This window comes from Schistocerca americana, chromosome 1, assembly GCF_021461395.2.
Source record: "Schistocerca americana isolate TAMUIC-IGC-003095 chromosome 1, iqSchAmer2.1, whole genome shotgun sequence".
Classification (NCBI taxonomy): domain Eukaryota; kingdom Metazoa; phylum Arthropoda; class Insecta; order Orthoptera; family Acrididae; genus Schistocerca; species Schistocerca americana.
The window spans coordinates 419,806,753-419,826,569 of NC_060119.1; the positions used below are offsets into that span (position 1 = coordinate 419,806,753).

Consider the following 19,817-nt stretch of genomic DNA (forward strand, 5'->3'; position numbering starts at 1 on the left):
AGCCCATTCCCCTGAACAAAGCAGTCAGACAAGGAATCACCAATGCAATATTGAAAGCACCTGTGATTGAATAAGAAGTAGCAGATGTCCAGTAGTCCCAATTCATGAAGTTAATGGAGGTTGTTGTATCCCAAAGTAGTGTTTGATGCTTTTTAAAGATGAAAAAACACGCTGATTAAATGGTTGCGGCATCAGAAAGACTTCTGTATCATCCCCTCCAGTAGAATTAAGTTGTCAATGGTGGACTGATTGCACCTCAAACAACTCTGGGAGTGGCACAGTTGGCTTGCGGGATTCAAGTAGCCAGACAGGATAGCATTTGACCATGTGCTCAAGAGTGGTGTACTGGCTACACTCTACTAACTATTATGGTTGGCACATTCCTTGCCTGGTTTCCACAAGGGAGTAATATTGCCTCCTTCCAAGTGACAGAGTACTGTCCACCAAACCAGATCTAATATAATTGAGATAGAAGGTTGTCTTTGCCCTCAAGGCACCGATGATGGAGCATGGCAGAATGAATCTGATTTGGTCCTGGAGCAGTTGGTTGGTTAGTTTAAAAGGGGGAAAGGGACCAAACTGCTTGGTCATCAGTCCCTTGTTCCTGTTAAAACAATCAGACAGGGGAAAGAAAAAACAAACGAGACATAGAGCACAATACCGAAAGGAAGGAAGTACGACAAGAACAACAGAAAGGCAACAAACACTATAATAAACAAAAGAGGACAAGAAAACCATAGAGAGATGCAAGAAAGTGGTAGAACAAATTAAAACAAGAAAGCAGATTACCATGGCTGGCCGACCATGAGAGAAAAGGACAACCCAGCCATTCTGCAACACATTAAAACCTCCTCCCTAAAAGCACTAGGGTGCAGGACACTGAGGGATGAAGAGCATGCACTAAAACTCAGATCAAATGATAAAATCCACCCTCACAAATAAAACGTAAAATTAAAGCTGCTTTTGAGGCACTGTTGCCCACCACTGAAGGTAGGGTGCTGGGAAAGTTAAAAGTCCGCTGCAGAGTGGCTAAAAGTGGGCAGTCCAGCAAGAGGTGGACGACCCGGCATTTGGGAGCCACAGCGACACTGAGGTGGGTTCTCGCAATGGAGGAGGTGACCATGTGTGAGACACGTATCGCCAATGTGGAGCCAACAAAGGACAACTGATTCCCTGTGGGAAACCTGCAGGGAAAACTTTCACACATTCACTCTCCTTAATGATACGCAGTTTGTTGTGCGTACTGCTATGCCACTCCGTCTCCCAAAGCCAAAAAACCTTGCGGCATAAGACAGAACGCAGGTCAGTTTCAGAGATGCCCATCTCCAGAAGCGGTTTCTACATAGCCTGAACAGGCTACGCAGAAACTGACAGCCTGTCAGCAAGTTCATTGCCTGGGATTCCGATGTGTCCTGGGATCCACACAAACACCACTAAACGATTAGACCGCTCCAGGGCATAGATGGACTCCTGGATGTTTGCTACCAAAGGATGGTGAGGACAGCACCAGTTGATAGCTTGTAAGCTGCTCAGGGAGTCAGAACAGAGAAGAAATGACTCACCAGAACAGAATCGGATGTACTGAAGTGCACGAAATATGGCCACAAGCTCTGCAGTGAATACACTGCAGCCAGTGGGAAAAGAATGCTGTTCAATATGGCATCTGCGGACATAGGCAAAGCCAACATTACCATCAGCCATCAAGCCATTTGTGTAAACAACTTCAGAGCCCTGGAACATATCAAGAATCAAGAGTAAGTGTCAGCGGAGAGAGGCGGGGTTAATGGAGTCCTTAGGGCCATGCAAAAGGTCCAGACAGAGCTTTGGTTGAGGTGTACACCATGGAGGTGTACATGAATGGACCTGAAGGAGAGGTGGCAAAGGCAAGGATTCCAGTTCAGACAGAAGAGATCGCACATGAACCACAGTCGTTAACACTGACCTGGACTGCCAGTGTGGGAGATGAGCTGCCTTAGGTGGGAAAAGGAGATGGTAATTCAGATGTTCAGGATAACTATGAATGTGTGCCACATAACTGGCAAGCAGTTGTGCATGTCAGATCTGCAATGGAGGGGCTCTGGTCTCCACTATGACACTGGTCGGCGGACTCTTCCTAAAAGTTCCCGTCGTTAGGCTGAGGGTGCCACCAAACCATAAACCAGACTCCCATAAACAAGGCAGGATTTAACAAGGGCTGGAGCTACAGCAATGTAGACCACCCCAGTTGGTGTTGCTCAGGCAGTGGAGGGCATTGAGGAGCTGCTAGCACTTCTGCTTAAGCTGACAGAGGTGAGGAAGCCAAGTCAATTGGGTGTTGAAAAGCAGTCCTAAGAATCGATATGTCTCCACTACAGTGAGTGGATCATCATTAAGGTAAAGTTCTGGTTCTGGATGAATGGTACGATGCCGACAGAAGTGCATAACACACGACTTTGCAGCAGAAAACTGGAAGCCATGGGCCAGAGCCCGTGACTGCGCCTTCTGGATGGCTCCACATAGGCAGCACTCAGCAACACCAGTACTGGAGCAGCAGTACGAAATGCAGAAGTTGTCTGCATACAGAGAAGGTGAGACAGACGGCCCTACAGCTGCTGCTAGGCTGTTAATGGCCACTAAAAATAGAGATACACTCAATACAGAGCCCTGTGGGACTCCATTCTCCTGGATATGGAGGGAACTATGGGAGGCACCAATTTAGACATGGAAAGTACAAAGCGACAGGAACTTCTGGATACAAATCAGGGGCGGGCCTCAGAGACCCCATTCGTATAATATGATAGGGATATGATGTCACTAGGTGGTGTCATACACTTTTCGTAAATCAAAAAAGACAGCATCAATGTATTGGTATCTGGAAGAGGCTGTTTGGATGGCAGACTCGAGGGACACAAGATTATCAGTCGTAGAGCGACCCAGGCAGAAACCACCTTAGCACGGAGCTAGCAGGCCACGTGACTCCAGGATCCAACCGAACGGCCGACACATCATTTGTTCTAGCAGCTTACAAAGAATGTTGGTAAAGCTGATGGGGTGATAGCTATCCACATCAAGGGAGTTCTTGCCAGTTTTGAGCACTGGTATGGTGGTACTTTCCCACCAGTGCGATGGAAAGATGCCATCGTACCAGATCTGGTTGAAGATCAAGTGGAGATGTCGCTTGTAGTCAGACAAGAGATGTTTAATTATCTGACTGTGGATCCGATCTGGAGCCATGCAAGGGCAATGTGCAAGGGCACTGAGGAGCTCCCACTCTGTAAATGGGGCATTATAGTGTAACTGTGGCATGTAGTGAATGAGAGGACTTTCCCTCCCATCCGCTGTTTAGAGTGCAAATGCCGGGGGAGTAATTCTCTGATGCAGAGACATGAGCATAGTGTTCAGAAAAGTGCTCTGCAGTCGTGTTTGCATCAATAGATAACACACCATTTACATTAACACTGAGAACATCTGTTGGGATCTGGTACCCAAAAACTCATTTGATCTTTGCCCAGACTTGAGAAGGTGACGTACAGCACCCAATGGTTGAGATGCAGCTCTCCCAACAGTCCTGTTTCCGTCTTTTGATAAGCTGGCAAACGCGGGCACAGAGCCATTTAAAGGCTATTAGGTGCTTCAGGGAAGGGTGCTGCTTATGCCGCTGTAGAGCTCGCTGACGCTCTTTAATGGCCTCAGCGACTTCTGGTGACCATCAAGGGACTGTCTTTTGCCGAGGGCATCCTAAAAGATGAGGGATCGCATTTTCCACCTCAGAAATGATTGTTGTAGTTATCTGCTCAATCATCAGATCGATGTTACCATTTGGGGAAGATTCAGTGGTGACAGCAGAAGTGAAAGCTTTCCAGTCTGCCTTGTTTAAAGCCCATCTGGACAAGTGTCCATGGGCCTGATGCCGGGACAGTGACAGGAAGATGGGGAAGTGGTCACTACTACTCAGATCGTCATGTGCTCTCCAGTGGATAGATGGGAGATGGTCAGGACTGCAAACCAAGAGATCAATGGCTGAATATGTGTGGGGGCACCTATATTTAAGAGGCAGAGGTTGAGTTGTGACAGTAAATTTTCGACATCTTTGCCTCGGCCAGTAAGCATGGTGTCAACCCACAAGGGGTTATGAGTGTTAAAATCTCCAAAAAAGTAGGAAAGGTTTAGGGAGTTGACCTATCAGTGCAGCCAATGAGTTCAGCGGTACTGCACCATCTGGAGGAAGATACACGTTGCAGACCTGGAACAGTGTCTCTGGCTGAAGTCAGAGCTGATTCTAATCCCCCCATGGAGAATGGAAGATTATAGACCATCTCATTACATGAGAACAAGCAGGGCCTCCTCGTCTCCACAGTCTTATGGAACATGAAAATTCAGGAGTTTGTCTGCATGACACAGTGACAGTAATAAAGTGCTCACCAGAACTGAATTTTCTTATTTTGAGAGTACTGAAGGTGAGAGCTGTTTCACTTGTTAGAAACATTCAACGGTCTAGATCACATAAAATATTTCTTATTTAAGACAACTGGTCTTGACAGACTTTGCAGTCACCTTGAGGTCTTAAAAATCTTTTTGTTGTAAAATGTGTTTGAAATTCATTGAAACCTCATGCCAAATTGTCAAGTGGATAAAAATCAGAACATTATAAAAGATTTGTTATACTGTGCTGATTTTTATCCAGTTGACAACTTGGCATGATATTTCAACATATAACGAAACTGGAATAGCCGGGGAGCAAAGACAAAGGTCAATGGCTGAAGAAAAGTGTGTCATCTGACCAGAGTTGAAAAAACAGATACTCTCTAAATGGATGAGCTGCTCCATAATTTAACTCCTGGAGCAAGTTGTAGCTGAGCCCCACAGCACATTATGTGCACTGAAGTCACCCATGAGCAGGAATGGGTTGGGGAGTGCACGGAAAAGCTCTAGCAGTGCATCTGCATCCAACAGATCAAGAGGTGTAAGATATGAAGAACACACTTTAATCAGAATGAATTTTTCACTCTGCAGCAGTGTGTGCACTGATAAGAAATTTCCTAGCACTCCTGTGCTGGACCAGGATCAAACAAAGAATCTTTGCCTTTCATGGGCAAGTGCTCTACCAACTGAGTTGCCCAAGCATTGCTTATGACCAGTCCTCATAGCTTTACTTCTGCCAGTACCTCATCTCCTACCATCCAAAATTCACAGAAGTTCTCCTGTGAAACTTCTCCTCTCTTCCAAAAGTGCTGGTGCTGCAAATTTCACAGGAGAGGTTCTGTTAAGTTTGGAAGGTATGAGACAAGGTACTGTTGGAAGAAAAGCTGTGGGACAAGTTGTAAGTCATGCCTGGGTAGCTCAGTAAAGCACGTGCCTGCAAAAGGCGAATACATCAGATTCTAGTTCCATTCTGGGACAGAGTTTTAATCTGGTAGAAAGTTTCACACATTATGATTTTAACTGGTGTGAGGGCTTCCACTGCAACTGTTTGTAGATTTACCTCAGAGAACGTTAGATGGTGCAGAAGTGAAAGCTTTCCAGTCTGCCTTGTTTAAAGCCCATCTGGACAAGTGTCCATGGGCCTGATGCCGGGACAGTGACAGGAAGATGGGGAAGTGGTCACCTACTCAGATCGTCATGTGCTCTCCAGTGGATAGATGGGAGGAGGTCAGGACTGCAAACCGAGGCCTCCCATTACAGGCCAGAGAGGTATGACCAAATCTCTGACATATGAAACATGGTTCCTCCATGTGGATATCAGCACCCTCGACCTTCAGATACTCATTGAAAAGGGAGGGTGCTTGCTGATTCAATGGTTTTGCTGTCACTCTCTTCATTTTTGAACACCGTTTTGTGTGATCTTTTCTTTTACTCATGGGAGGAGTTTGTTGTATGGGTAGAGAGGATAGCTTAGTAGGTCTCTGATGGTGTGTTGTGGTATGTGGCCGAGGTTCCAAGTCCACTGTTGACAGCTTCTGAATGGTTTTAAGGTCAAGTGTAGCATGGTGACTGACTTCTTAAGGGCTGATGAGAAAAAAGTAGAAAACACTGGAGGCTGCACACCTTTGAAAGCATTTTTAGCTTCACCATAGGGTATGCATCTCATAACTTCCAACTCCTGAATTTTTCTTTCCTCGTTATAAAACCCACATTTCGTGCTCCACACTGTATGATTCCCAGAACAGTTTACACATTTTGGGGGAAGTGTATAAGAGTCATTTGATTCATGAGCTGAGCCTCCACAGTTTCCATATGTAGGCCTCCCATTACAGGCCCGAGAGGTATGACCAAATCTCTGACATATGAAACATCACACTGGGTTTGGAACAAATGGTCAAACCATAAGATGGATATAGCTTGCAAGAATATGTTCAGGTAATTATGATGTGTTAAGGTTAAGAATAAATGTTGCAGTTTTTCCAATCTGTCACTGACTGTCCTCAGACAGTTCTGCACTTTCGTGATGCCCACATTTTTTCATTCTTCTCATAACTCCACAGGATCCATCTCCATTATATTGGAGCAGGTAACCACAAAAGTTAATGGTGGTACACAATTCAGCCACAACAGGGGAACCAGTTAAGGCCTTGCTCACCAGAAGCTTGGATAATTGGTGTGATGAGCCAGTTTTAACTAAAAGTGTTCCATTATGATATCATTTAAAGCTTTGTAAGGGCCCAGCAGTATCCTCCAATGCCTTGTGAATATAGAAAGGAGATAGCTTCTCAAAGTCTCCCTCATGTTATGGTGGACTAGTGCCATGTTACTACAATTCTGAGACTACTTCTTGGGCAGACTGACCAACTGAGCTCTCTTTGTTGCGTGGGTGTGGGTGCAACCTGATGGTATATCTATTCCATCTGCATCAGATGTGAACTGAGTTTGCCCCATAGGGATCCCACAAACTGGTAGGGAAATAGATGTCAATCCAGGCAGAGCTCTGCATGCCTGAGCAAGACTTCTACAACTGGGGGTGGGGGTGGGGGGATGAGGGATGGGCGGGGGCACATGCCCCAGAGGTCACCCACTAGAAACTGTTATACCTCAACAGTCATTCATCCTATGAGGACATAATGTACCTCCAGGTTGAGGCTCTTTTTTTCTTAAAAAAATAGAGGTATGTACCTTCCAAGGGGTCCAGGCAGCGAAGCCAAGGACTCCATTCTCTGAAACACACAATGTTCCACCACTGCACCTAACGATGGTCCCTGAAGTATACTCAGAAATTACGGTAGAAGTCTGGAGGTGCCTACAAGTCCCTAGGTCCGGAAAATTGAGGTAACCATGCCTGTATTGAACCAGTTTTGGTGGAGATCACTGGAAAAAACGCAGTCCTCACTTCGCTAAGTACTCCGACACTCTTCATCTGACCCCCCACTGATGCCTGTGCAGTTTGGTTGACACTGCCAGTAGCTATGCTATCATCGGCATGGGTAACAGCACCATTGAGGCAGGCAAACCCTCCTGCCCATGCAAGTCTTCCTGCTCAATGCTGAAGGTGCCTATGATAAGGTGGTATCCCCCAAGAGGATTTACTTATTGAGTCATACCTATGTAGCTTAGTTGGTAGAGTACTGTCCTCTGGGTTTGAGTCCCTGTCCCGCACACAGTTAATCTTCCAGCAAGCTTGAAATCATTCCTGCTTGAGAAATTTCTTCTGCTCAGTTTCAAACAGATAATATCTGTTTGTAACTGGGTTACATTATTAAATTTTATTATGAACTATGAGTAAAACCAAAAGTCGTGTGTGTAAACGGTAACCATGTACCCAAATTTTCACTGAGAAGAAATATAACACTTGCAAACCTACTAATACATCTTGCATCATAATGAGTTTTCACTAATACAATCTACAGAACCTGCTAATAACTAAACTAAATTGACAGATTTTGCAGTGTTGTTAACACACATTGATTTAGATGTAACTCAATTTAATGATCTCAGAAAGTCTCAATATTATCTTAGAGCACAACAAGTTCTGCAATTTCAAAATAGTTATACAGTGGGAGATCATTTATAGGAACTAGGAGCAACTGTAGGTCATAAAAGAAGCTTAACTTTTTCCAGAATACTGTGGCCCATTGACTGAAACAGTACCATCACATTAGGCAATAGAAATATCACTTTGATACCACCTCTGACAGTTGTTCTATGCTTGGATATGACAGAACACTGTTCATCAACAATATGGCCTTCAGAGGCAAATGTTTCTTTATAGGTCTGTATAAAATCTTCAAAGAACTTTTTTTTAATAAGCAAACTGCTCACCACACGTTCTTTTGTGACTTATAAGAAACTGGCAAAGAGGACTGATGCACATGTTCTGAAGTATGGTGATTTTTTTAAATTTCCTTACTAACAAACCCAGCAATGCTTCACAACAGCTAAATTTGTGCGGTAATTGCATGTAATCCTAAATTCCTTGCCCCACCCTCTCTCTGCTCATCCTCTCATTCCTCCTCCCTCTTCCTACATCTCCTCCTCCTCCCATCTCTCTGTGTATAACCTCCTCGCTCCTCTCTCTGTGTCCATTTCCGCCTGAATGTTCAGTAGAGCATCATGTAAAAATTTTAAGTAAATCCACTAAGATACTTTCGAGATTTTTGGTAACGATGTTTCCCCATGATATATATAATATATAGCCTATCTCTGTCTGAATGTTCATTACAGTATCATGTAAAAACTAGAAGTAAACTGATCAACAAACTTTTCCAGATTTGTGGTAACATTGCTATCCCCTTTTAAATATTACAAAAATATACAGCCTATCTGCCTATGTTCATCAGAATGTTTGTTAGAGTATCATCTAAAATTTGAAGTAAAACAGTTGAGAACTTTTTGAGATTTGTGGTAACTATGTTTCCCCTTTAAATATTACATATATGTACATATTACATATATTACAGCAATGTATTGCCAGTGTCATCCAAATGTTCATTAGTGCTGTGCGAAAATCTGTAGTAAATTGGTCAAGAACTTTTTGAAATTTTCAGCAAAAATGTTTCCCCTTAATAAATTACATAAGAGGTCTGCTCAGAAAATTCCAGAACTTTGTCCACAAATTTTTTCTGCACTTACCTTTTACTTATTGTGCATGGTCTCCTTCTAAATACTCTCCTCCACAATTGATACACTAATCCCAAAGCCATTTCCACTTCTGGAAGCAGTCATGGTATACCTCATGCTGGATTGCATGAAGTGCTGTCTGCGAGTTTTCGTATATCTAGTCTATTGTTGTGAATCTTCATCCTTTCAATTGTATTTTCAATTTTGGAAAAAAAAAGAATCCGCAGTGACCAGTTCTGAAGAGTATGGAGAATGAAGCAGAACAGTGATTCCATTTTTTGTGCAATAGTCACCCACCAACAGGTATTAAAGTGCGGGTGTGTTATAGTGATGCAAGAGCCATGAATTGTCTCACCACATGTCTGTCAGGATTTCATGACCTGATCCATCTGAAATGTTACATTCTTCTGCAATCTCTCAGACAGTTAGTATTCAATTGGCACACATAATTTTGATGATGATCCTGACATGAGCGTCATCAGTAGACGTTAAAGGGCGTCCTGAACAAGGGTCATTTTTAACTTTCATCCGGCCATTTTTAAACCATGTAAACCATTTGTAACACTGAGTATGACTTAAATACTCATCACTGGAGGCTTCCTGCATCATTTGATGTGTGTCTGTAAATGTTTTCTTGAGTTTCACACAAAATTTAATGCAGATGTGTTGCTCCTCTAACTCTGCCATCTCAAAATTCGCAAACTGTGTGATACAATTTTCTACTCAATACAGTACTGAACAATAACTAACAGACATAAAACAATGAAACTTCTGGTAGTTACACATTAAAACAGGCATACGCAGGGTTGCCAACTGTATTTCACTCCAATACACCACTGGTGCGAAATTATGAATGTTGTGGAATTTTTTGAGCAGTCCTCGTACAATACTGGCCTTTAAAATTGCTACACCATGAAGATGATGTGCTACACACGCAAAATTTAACTGACAGGAGGAAGATGCTGTGATAAGCAAATGATTAGCTTTTCAGAGCATTCACACAAGGTTGGCAGAATATGGAATCAATGGGTTCAGGAGGGTAATATGGAACGCCATGCTGGATCCCAACGGCCTCGTATCACTAGCAGTCGAGACGACAGGCATCTTATCCGTATGGCTGTAACGGATCGTGCAGCCACATCTCGATCTCTGAGTCAACAGATGGGTACGTTTGCAAGACAACAACCATCTGCACGAACAGTTTGATAACATTTGCAGCAGCATGGACTATCAGCTCAGAGACCATGGCTGTGGTTACCCTTGACGCTGCATCACAGACAGGAGTGCCTGCGATGGTGTACTCAAGGTTGAACCTGGGTGCACAAATGGCAAAACGTCATTTTTTTTGGATGAATCCAGGTTCTGTTTACAGCATCATGATGGTCGCATCCATGTTTGGTGACATCACGGTGAACGCACATTGGAAGCATGTATTTGTCATTGCCATACTGGCGTATCACCTGGCGTGATGGTACAGGGTGCCATTGGTTACGTCTCGGTCACCTCTTGTTTGCATTGACGGCACTTTGAACAGTGGACATTACATTTCAGATGTGTTGCGACCCGTGGCTTTACCCTTCATTCAATCTCTGCGAAACCCTACATTTCAGCAGGATAATGCACGGCCGCATGTTGGAGGTCCTGTATGGGCCTTTCTGGATACAGAAAATGTTCAACTGCTGCCCTGGCCAGCACATTCTCCAGATCTCTCACCAACTGAAAACGTCTGGTCAATGGTGGCCGAGCAACTGGCTCGTCACAATGCGCCAGTCACTACTCTTGGTGAACTGTGGTATCATGTTGAAGCTGCATGTGGAGCTGTACCAGCACATGCCATATGTTTGACTCGATGCCCAGGCGTATCAAGGCCGTTATTACGGCCAGAGGTGGTTGTTCTGGGTACTGATTTCTCAGGATCTATGCACCCAAACTGCACGAAAATGTAATCACATGTCAGTTCTAGTATAATATATTTGTCCAATGAATACCCGTTTATCAGCTGCATTTCTTCTTGGTGTAGCAATTTTAATGGCCAGTAGTGTATATTATGTAGATAAATGTCAAACTAATCTTTTTCTTGTTATGGAGAAATATGATAGCAGAAATGTCAAACTGAATATAACAATTTTTTATTTTCTTTTTCATAGCAAAATACCATTACCACTACCAGTTATGAACACATCAAAGAAAAATGAAGCAAATCAGTTGACCCATTCTCAAGTAATGATTTTTCACAATTGAGTTTAATTTCTGACTTTTCCAATGGTTTTTTTTTTCAAAAAATTTTCTATCATATACCTTTCCTGACAATTATGAACATAACAAAGACAAAAATCAACCAAATCTGTTGATGCATTCTTAATTGATGCTAACTTCTGAATTTTCTGTTGGATTTTCCAAAAATTTCCTTTCACACAAATTTCATACTGACAAAAATGAACAAAAATAAACCAAGTTGATCAAGCCATTCTCAGGTGGTGATCTTTCATAAATGCAGCAACTGATTTCTATTCATACAGATTATGATTCTGTGTTTCCCAGGTGTGTTACTGCACCCACTCCACACTGTTAATGAAGGTAGAAGCACATGGAATCGGGATATGTGACTGGCTTGAAAACTTCTTAAGTTATAGAACCCAGTACGTTATCTTTGGTGGCAAGTGTTTATCAGAAACAAGCGTATTATCAGGAGTGCTCCGGGGAAGTCTGACAGGACCCCTGTTACTTTCTACATACATAAATGATGCGGCAATCATGGTGGGCAGCAATCTACAGTTGTTTGCTGATGAAGCTGTGATGTGTGGGAAGGTGTCAAAGTTGAGTGACTGTAGGAGATACAAGATGTCTTAGACAAAATTTCTAGTTGGTGTGATGAGTGGCAGCTAGTTCTAAATGTAGCAAAATCCAAGTTAATTTGGATGAGTAGGAAATATAAAACTATAATGTTTGGATACAGCACAGTTGTCTGCTGCTCAACACAGTTGTGTCATTTAAATATCTGGGTATAACATTAGAAAGGATATGAAATGGAATGAGTATGTGAGAATTGTATTAGGGAAGGCGAATGGCCAACTTTGGTTTATTGGCAGAATTTTAGGAAAATGAGATTCACTGATTCATTTGTAAAGGAGATCACATATAGAATGCATATTCTTAAGTAATGCTCAAGTGTTTGGGATCTGCAAAAGGTCAGATTGTAGGAAGACACCAAAGCAACTCAGAAGTGGGCTGCTAGATTTGTTATTGATTGGTTTGACCAACACAGAAGCATTACAGAGATGCTTTGGGAACTCAAATGGGAATCCCTGGAGGGAAATTGACATTCTTTTTGAGGAATACTACTGAGAAAATTTAGAGAACTGGCATTTGAAGCTTACTGCAGAATGACTCTACTGCCACCAGCATATATTTCATGTAAGGACCATTAAGATAAGGTACGAGAAATAAGGGCTCATATGGAGGCATCACTTGCTCTATTTGTGAATGGAACAGGGAAGAAAATTAGTATTAGTGGTACAGGTTACCCTCCGCCATGCACTGTATAGTGGCTTGCAGAGTATGTATGTAGATATAACTTTTTGCAGAGTCATCTGAAAGCTAATGTTGTACTGGGTAGCATACGATACACAAAGAGCAGATTCCTTGGCATTATAAACTTATGAAAGAAGACAGGATTTTGAATTCTTTCTGAATTTCTCAGTTACAATCCCCTGAAAGGTTTTCATCAGTCGCTGACAGTTGTCATATTCTATGTTGATCTTGAGTCACATACACACACACGCGCACACACACACACACACACACACACACACACACACACACACACAACTTGCACACACGTCTGCAGTCTCAGAGAGCTGAAACTACACTGCGAGCAGCAGCACCACTGCATGATGGAAGTGGCGACTGGGTGGGGGTAAGGAGGAGGCTGGGGCAGGGAGGGCGAGGGATAGTATGGTGGGAGTGGCGGACAGTTAAGTGTTGCTGTTTAGATGGAGGCTGGAGAGAAGGTGTGGTAGGGGGAAGGGGGTAAGTAGTGGAAACGAGGAAAATAAAAATAAAAAGAAATTAAAACACTGGGTGTGGCAGTGAAATGACGGCTGTGTAGAGCTGGAATGGGAACAGGGAGGGGGCTGGATGGGTGAGGACAGTGACTAACGAAGGTTGAGGCCAGGAGGGTTACGGGAACATCGGATGTATTGCAGGGAAAGTTACCACCTGCGCAATTCAGAAAAGGTAGCTGGTGTTGGTGGGAAGGATCCATATGGCACAGGCTGTGAAGCAGTCATTGAGATGAGGGGTATCATGTTTGACAGTGTGTTCAGCAACAGGGTGGTCCACTTGTTTTTTGGCCAGTTTGTTGGTTGCCATTCATGCGGACAGACAGCTTGTTGGTTGTCATGCCTACATAGAATGCAGCACAGTGGCTGCAGCTTAGCTTGTATATCACATGACTGGTTTCACAGGTAGCCTTGCCTTTGATGGGATAGGTGATGTTAGTGACCGGGCTGGAGTAGGTGGTGGTAGGAGGGTGTATGGGACAGGTCTTGTATCTAGGTCTATTACAGGGGTATGAGCCATGAGGTAAGGGATTTGGAGCAGGGGTTGTGTAAGGATGGACGAGTATATTGTGTAGGTTCGGTAGACAGTGGAATACCATGGTAGGAGGGGTGGGAAGGATAGTTGATAGGACTTTTCTCATTTCAGGGCACGATGGTCACTAAACACGCTGCCAAACATGATACCCCTCATCTCAATGACTGCTTCACAGCCTGTGCCACATGGATCCTTCTCATCAACACCAGCTACCTTTTCTGAATTGCCCAGGTGGGAACTTTCCCTGCAATACATCCTACACTCCCGTAAACCTCCTGGCCTCAAACTTCGTTAGTCACTGTCCTCACCCATCCAGCCCCCTCCCTGTTCCCATTCCAGCACTACACAGCCATCATTTCACCACCACACCCAGTCTTTTAATTTCTTTTTGTTTTTATTTCTCTCCTTTCCACTACTTATCCCCTCCCCCTTCCACACCTTCTCTCTGTCTAAACTGCAACACTTCATTGTCCGCCACTCCCACCATACTATTCCTCCCCCTCCTTGCTCCAGCCTCCTCCTTACCCCACCCAGTCGCCACTCCCATCATGCACTGGTGCTGCTGCTCTTTGATGTCATTCTTAATCACTATCATAGTCAATTTTTGTCATTACAACTTCTGGAGTATCAAATACTGCCCAGTTACTGTATTAAATAATAATAATGATAACAATAATCATTCATTGAGATGAACTGGAGATATCCATTCATGGGAGCCAGATAAACATGGTATGACTGTACTTGTCACTTGTGAATCTCAGTCTTTATGAGGCCCATAAGAATTACACAGCATGGAACTTTCTAGTTTAAAACTGTTGTGTACTAATTATCCTAAAAAAATATTGTTGTTGTTCACTAGAGGAACCTACATGATTTTTTTCTGCTAAAAAGCACACAGTTCTTATCCTTAAAGGGAATGATTTATTATAATATCACAATGCCTATTTAACTGCTTATTTCTATAAATACTTTAAGAGTAAAGGGGACCACTCACCAAAAAGCAGAAACATTGAGTTCTCACCAGGAGTACACAAAGAAGATAGAAAATTATAACTACTTATTCATTGTCACTAAGTCCTGTGCCACTGCAAAATTCTTCTTTAACTTGTAAAGCCAAAAATCATGAACACTGTGGAGTCTTCTCCTTTTAAGTGTTTGTGTGGACAACTGTTGCTTTTTAAGCCGCATGCATAAACACAGAAAAATTACATTTAATATTACTTGGAAGAGCAGTTGAACGGAATGGATAGTGTCTTGAAAGGAGGATATAACATGAACATCAACAAAAGCAAAACGAGGATAATGGAATGTAGTCGAATTAAGTCAGGTGATGCTGAGGGAATTAGATTAGGAAATGAGACACTTAAAGTAGTAAAGGAGTTTTGCTATTTGGGGAGCAAAATAACTGATGATGGTCGAAGTAGAGAGGATATAAAACGTAGACTGGCAATGGCAAGGAAAGGGTTTCTGAAGAAGAGAAATTTGTTAACATCGAGTATAGATTTAAGTGTCAGGAAGTCTTTTCTGAAAGTATTTGTATGGAGTGTAGCCATGTATGGAAGTGAAACATGGACAATAAATATTTTGGACAAGAAGAGAATAGAATCTTCCGAAATGTGGTGCTACAGAAGAATGCTGAATATTATATGGGTAGATCACATAACTGATGAGGAAGTGTTGAATAGGATTGGGGAGAAGAGAAGTTTGTGGCACAACTTGACTAGAAGAAGGGATCGGTTGGTAGGACATGTTCTGAGGCATCAAGGGATCACCAGTTTAGTATTGGAGGGCAGTGTGGAGGGTAAAAATCACAGAGGGAGACCAAGAGATGAATACACTAAGCAGATTCAGAAGGATGTAGGTTGCAGTAGGTACTGGGAGATGAAGAAGCTTGCACAGGATAGAGTAGCATGGAGAGCTGCATCAAACCAGTCTCATGACTGAAGACCACAACAACAACAACAACAACATGTCCCAGTTTGTGATATGTTGCTTATGAAAAGGTACCAGGCTCATGTTCATATTTGATTCTTTATTTTTTCCGTAACAAAAAGCTTTACTGTCCTGCCTTGTTCAAATGGCTCTTTTTCCTTCCATGTGCACATTCTGCACATGTTAAACATCCCTCAGTATTTCCTAAAACATGGTATCAAAAACCAGAATAAAATTATAACCAAACAATGTATAGGATATTGAAATCATCCTTTGTGATGGAAGGTGGGAACACAATCATGTGACAAATTGAAATTAAACATAAACTGGCCTCTGGTCACATGCAGTCATGTTTAAGTAGGTCTCTAAAATATGTTCCACTTCATTCAAGTTTTTAGATATATGATGTTTGAGACAAGCAGTTAGCCAGCCAACTGTATGAAGCAATTCAAGAAACCAGCATTATTAAAGTCACCTATGATAGTCTCAGGTTTATCTTCTTAGTCTCTCTCTGAAAAGTAATTACCTTGCAGACTGTATTCGTAGAATGGCTGCTAGATTGTTTCTGTTTACCATTACACTCAGTGCAGAATGTGGTCTAGGTTTCTCCTTTTCAGTTGAGAGTCGAATGCCATATGGTGATACACTGCTGTTATCTGATGGGGGTGAATGTAGTTTTGACTGAAATGCACGAATATTTCACCATAAGCAAACAAAACATTTAATTTTTTATGTACAATATAATTATATTCATAGTGAACATTAAATTTCACAATTAAACTTTGCTTTTAAGAAAGAGATGAGAGCATTTTATCCTGCATTCCTGACATAATTATACACTTTACCCGCTTCCCTTGGATGTTTGCAGTCTGCAGACGAAATTCATGAGGGCTTGTGGTAATATTCTCATCAAATCTGTGTTCTAATTCTCTACTCATTTTCTCATGCAGTTTTTTGTAATTTGGAATCTTTTGTTTATTTTTTATTCTTCTGTCAATATCCAAACTGTCTGAATAATCTTCCCTCTGAGCTCTAATATGCTTCAAATCTTTTTCTAACTGTTCTCTAGCAGCCATGGATGGAGGTAATGACGCAGACTGTAAGAGTTCCTCTGCTCGTATTTTTCTCTTCAGTGATCTGAAATAAAAATTATCGTATCGCATGAAGACATCCTCTGGAGATCATTCATAAAAAAAGTATCGTCAAAATAATTTTATTAAATAAACATAGATTCAGTGACAATAATTGCAATTCAGCCAAGTCATAAAACAAACTATGTTTTACTACATAAATGGCACTCTCAGAGGCATGATTAAAAATGTTTGACAATCAGCAATGATGCTATTATCTTGTTATCTCCTGAGATAAACTAGTAGCTCAGTGTTGCACCCTCACTCCATAATGCCGTACTTTTTAGGAATAACTGGGTTACATACTGTTCATTCAGTCTGAAGTTAGTGCTGTAACACTGGAAAGTTGACAGCCTGTGTAAAGAGTAAGTAAGGTGTGTAATAGTGTCAACCTTGTTGAGCAGATTTAGTTGCCATATGAAAGTATACAGAATACATGGTTACAAATGGAAATAATTTTTGCCGTTATCAGCTCCATCATCACATAGAATATGTACATTTGTAGGGAACATATCAAGATATTAATAGAACTTCCACAGACACTTACCGAGTATCTGTATATCCAAAGGAGATACTCAACATGCTAAGTGCCAGAAGTACAACGTAGAATTATATGTGCTTCATGGTTACTAAAGTTTTAATGTCTTTAAACATGCGATGGGAGATATTAAGGTATCAAAATGATGGTCTAGAACTCATGCATTATTGATTTCCTTGATGTAATACACTGTAGTGTGATATATTTTCTATTTATTATTCTGTACTCTGTTTTATATACACTAAACTGTAGAATATGCTATGTAAATATGTAATCAAAATATCAAGGCCCATATGTATTAACTGAAGCACATCAAATGGATGAATAAATAAATAAAAATAAACAAATATATCATTCTAGAAGTGTCATGCGTTCCAAGGTGCATTACTTTTCTTAACTGTCAACTTGCCTCATAATGAGGAGAGTTGTAGGAACTTCATTATACGATAAATGTATGTTATATAGAAGCAGTATAAGCCATTATCTGTTGATATATATATTGTATACTTCTTTAAAGGCTGATCCTCACCAGGAAAATAAAGACCACTACCATGAATGGTAAAGCAGTGATTTGGCTTGAGCCATACCTATATGAGAGAAAGCAAAATTTAATATTGAGTAATTCTGCAATGGCACCTTCCTACTCTGACTGGGCCACGGAGGAATGTTAAGTGCCACAGTGCTTGGTCCCTTACTATGCTTAATCTTCATCAATGACCTTCTAAGGTTTATGAGCCAAAAGCACACTTCAAGCATTTGCAGACAATATAATCATTATGATTGACTAGAAAACACTACTACCACTGTATTTCAAGGAAGTTCCAGATTATTTAACCTCAAATGTTAACAAGATTAATTCAGTGTTTCACATAGGACACAAAAAAGAAAGAAAAACAGAATCGGAAGATGCTGAAATAAAAAGTGGTGGGAAAGAAACATTAAGAGTTGAGTCTTCCAAATAGCTGGGATTGCATATTACTACCAACTTAAACTGGCCAGTTCACACCCTCAACCTACGTAAAAGACTGAATTTGCCAGCATTTGTCATACATTCTGCTGCATCTGTTTGGGGTTTAGAAAGAATCAAAGCTGCTTACTTTGGATATTTACAGTCAGTTATGACATATGGAATTGTATTCTGGGAAAACCAGTTTTTTCAATTATATACTCTGTAAACAAGTCCTGCACTTTTCATAATAAACAGTACATATCATTATCATGACATAAGAAATAAACATGATCTTCATCACAACATAAAAAAAAATCTCACATGGTAGGAGGAGGACATTATTCAAACATAAAAGCTTATAATGAACTTCCAGTGACATGTAGGTAGTTCAGACATCAATATCTCCCAAAAGATAAAACATCAATAAGTTTATTTACAACATGTACACATGATAATCAAGATATACACTGATCAGCCAGAACAGTATGGTCATTGATCTACGGTCAATATAAACTGTCCAGGCAATAGCAGTGTAACTGGTGAGGAATGACTGCTAGTCAGACAAACACATGGTGTATGTAGCATCAGTAAGCATGCTGTCCGTAAGTGGAATGAGGAAGGCGTGTGATCTATCTAAGTTTGACCGAGGGCAGAGAGTGTTGGCTCAGAGGCTTGGCACAGTATTTCGGAAACAGCTTGACTTATCTGATGTTTCTAGGAGTGCTGTGGTGAGTGTCTTCAACACATAGCAAAATCAAGCTGAAACCACATCCAGACATTGTGGGATTGGGCAGCCATCTCCATTACAGATGTCGGACATCAGAGGATGGGCAGACTTGTAAAACAGGAAAGGCAGTGAACTGTAGTGGAACTAATATCACACTTTAATGCTGGGCAGAGTAAAAGTGGGACTGAATGCACAGTGCAACATACACTGCTAATGATGGGTCTCCACAGCCAATGACCCATACATGTGCCAATGTTAGTATCATGACATTGGCAATTTCAAGTGGAATGGGCACATGGCCATCGGCACTGGACGTTGCCACACTGTCAGAGCACTGCATGCTCTTATAATCCTGATAACCTTCTTCATCATGCTGATGGGAGAGTGGGAATGCGTCATCTTCTAGAGGAACAGCTCCTTGACACCTATACTGTGGGAGAGAGACAAGCTGACGGCAGCTCCATTACGCTCTGGGGCATTCATGGACCCAGTGGAGCTTGTGCAAGGCACTATGAAGGCCTAGGAGTATCGTACATTGGTTGAAGACCACATACACCCCTTCATGACCATCACGTTTCCTGATGGCAGTGGCATTTTTCAGCACTATAACACACCATCCCACAAGGCCAGGAGTGTGATGAAGTGGATGAAGGAACATAGTGGCAAGTTCCAGTTGATGTATTGGCCAACTTACCAGATCTGAAGCCAATCAACACATCTGGGATGTGACTGAAGGTGGCGTCAGAGCTCATTGTCCCTCTCCCCACAATTTACAGGTATTAGGTGACTTGTATGTGCAGATGTGATTCCAACTCCCTCCAGTGACCCACCAAGGCCTTATTGTTTCCATGCCATGGCGCATCACTGCTGTTATCCATGCCACAGATGGACTTACCAGCGCATGTGGTCATAATGTTC

The 19,817-nt window shown here is 41.9% G+C and overlaps 1 protein-coding gene across 1 annotated transcript in view; it reads right to left on the reverse strand.

The window, feature by feature from the left end:
* The window catches only part of LOC124602362 (protein FAM161B-like), a 167,244-nt gene that overhangs the window by 63,108 nt on the left and 84,319 nt on the right, over positions 1-19,817 (reverse strand). The window contains exons 4-5 of the mRNA XM_047136317.1: positions 16,401-16,692; positions 16,082-16,236 (exon numbers count right to left, since the gene is read on the reverse strand). Of these exons, the coding sequence (XP_046992273.1) occupies positions 16,082-16,236; positions 16,401-16,692 (447 nt within the window). The remainder of the gene's footprint in view (positions 1-16,081; positions 16,237-16,400; positions 16,693-19,817) is intronic.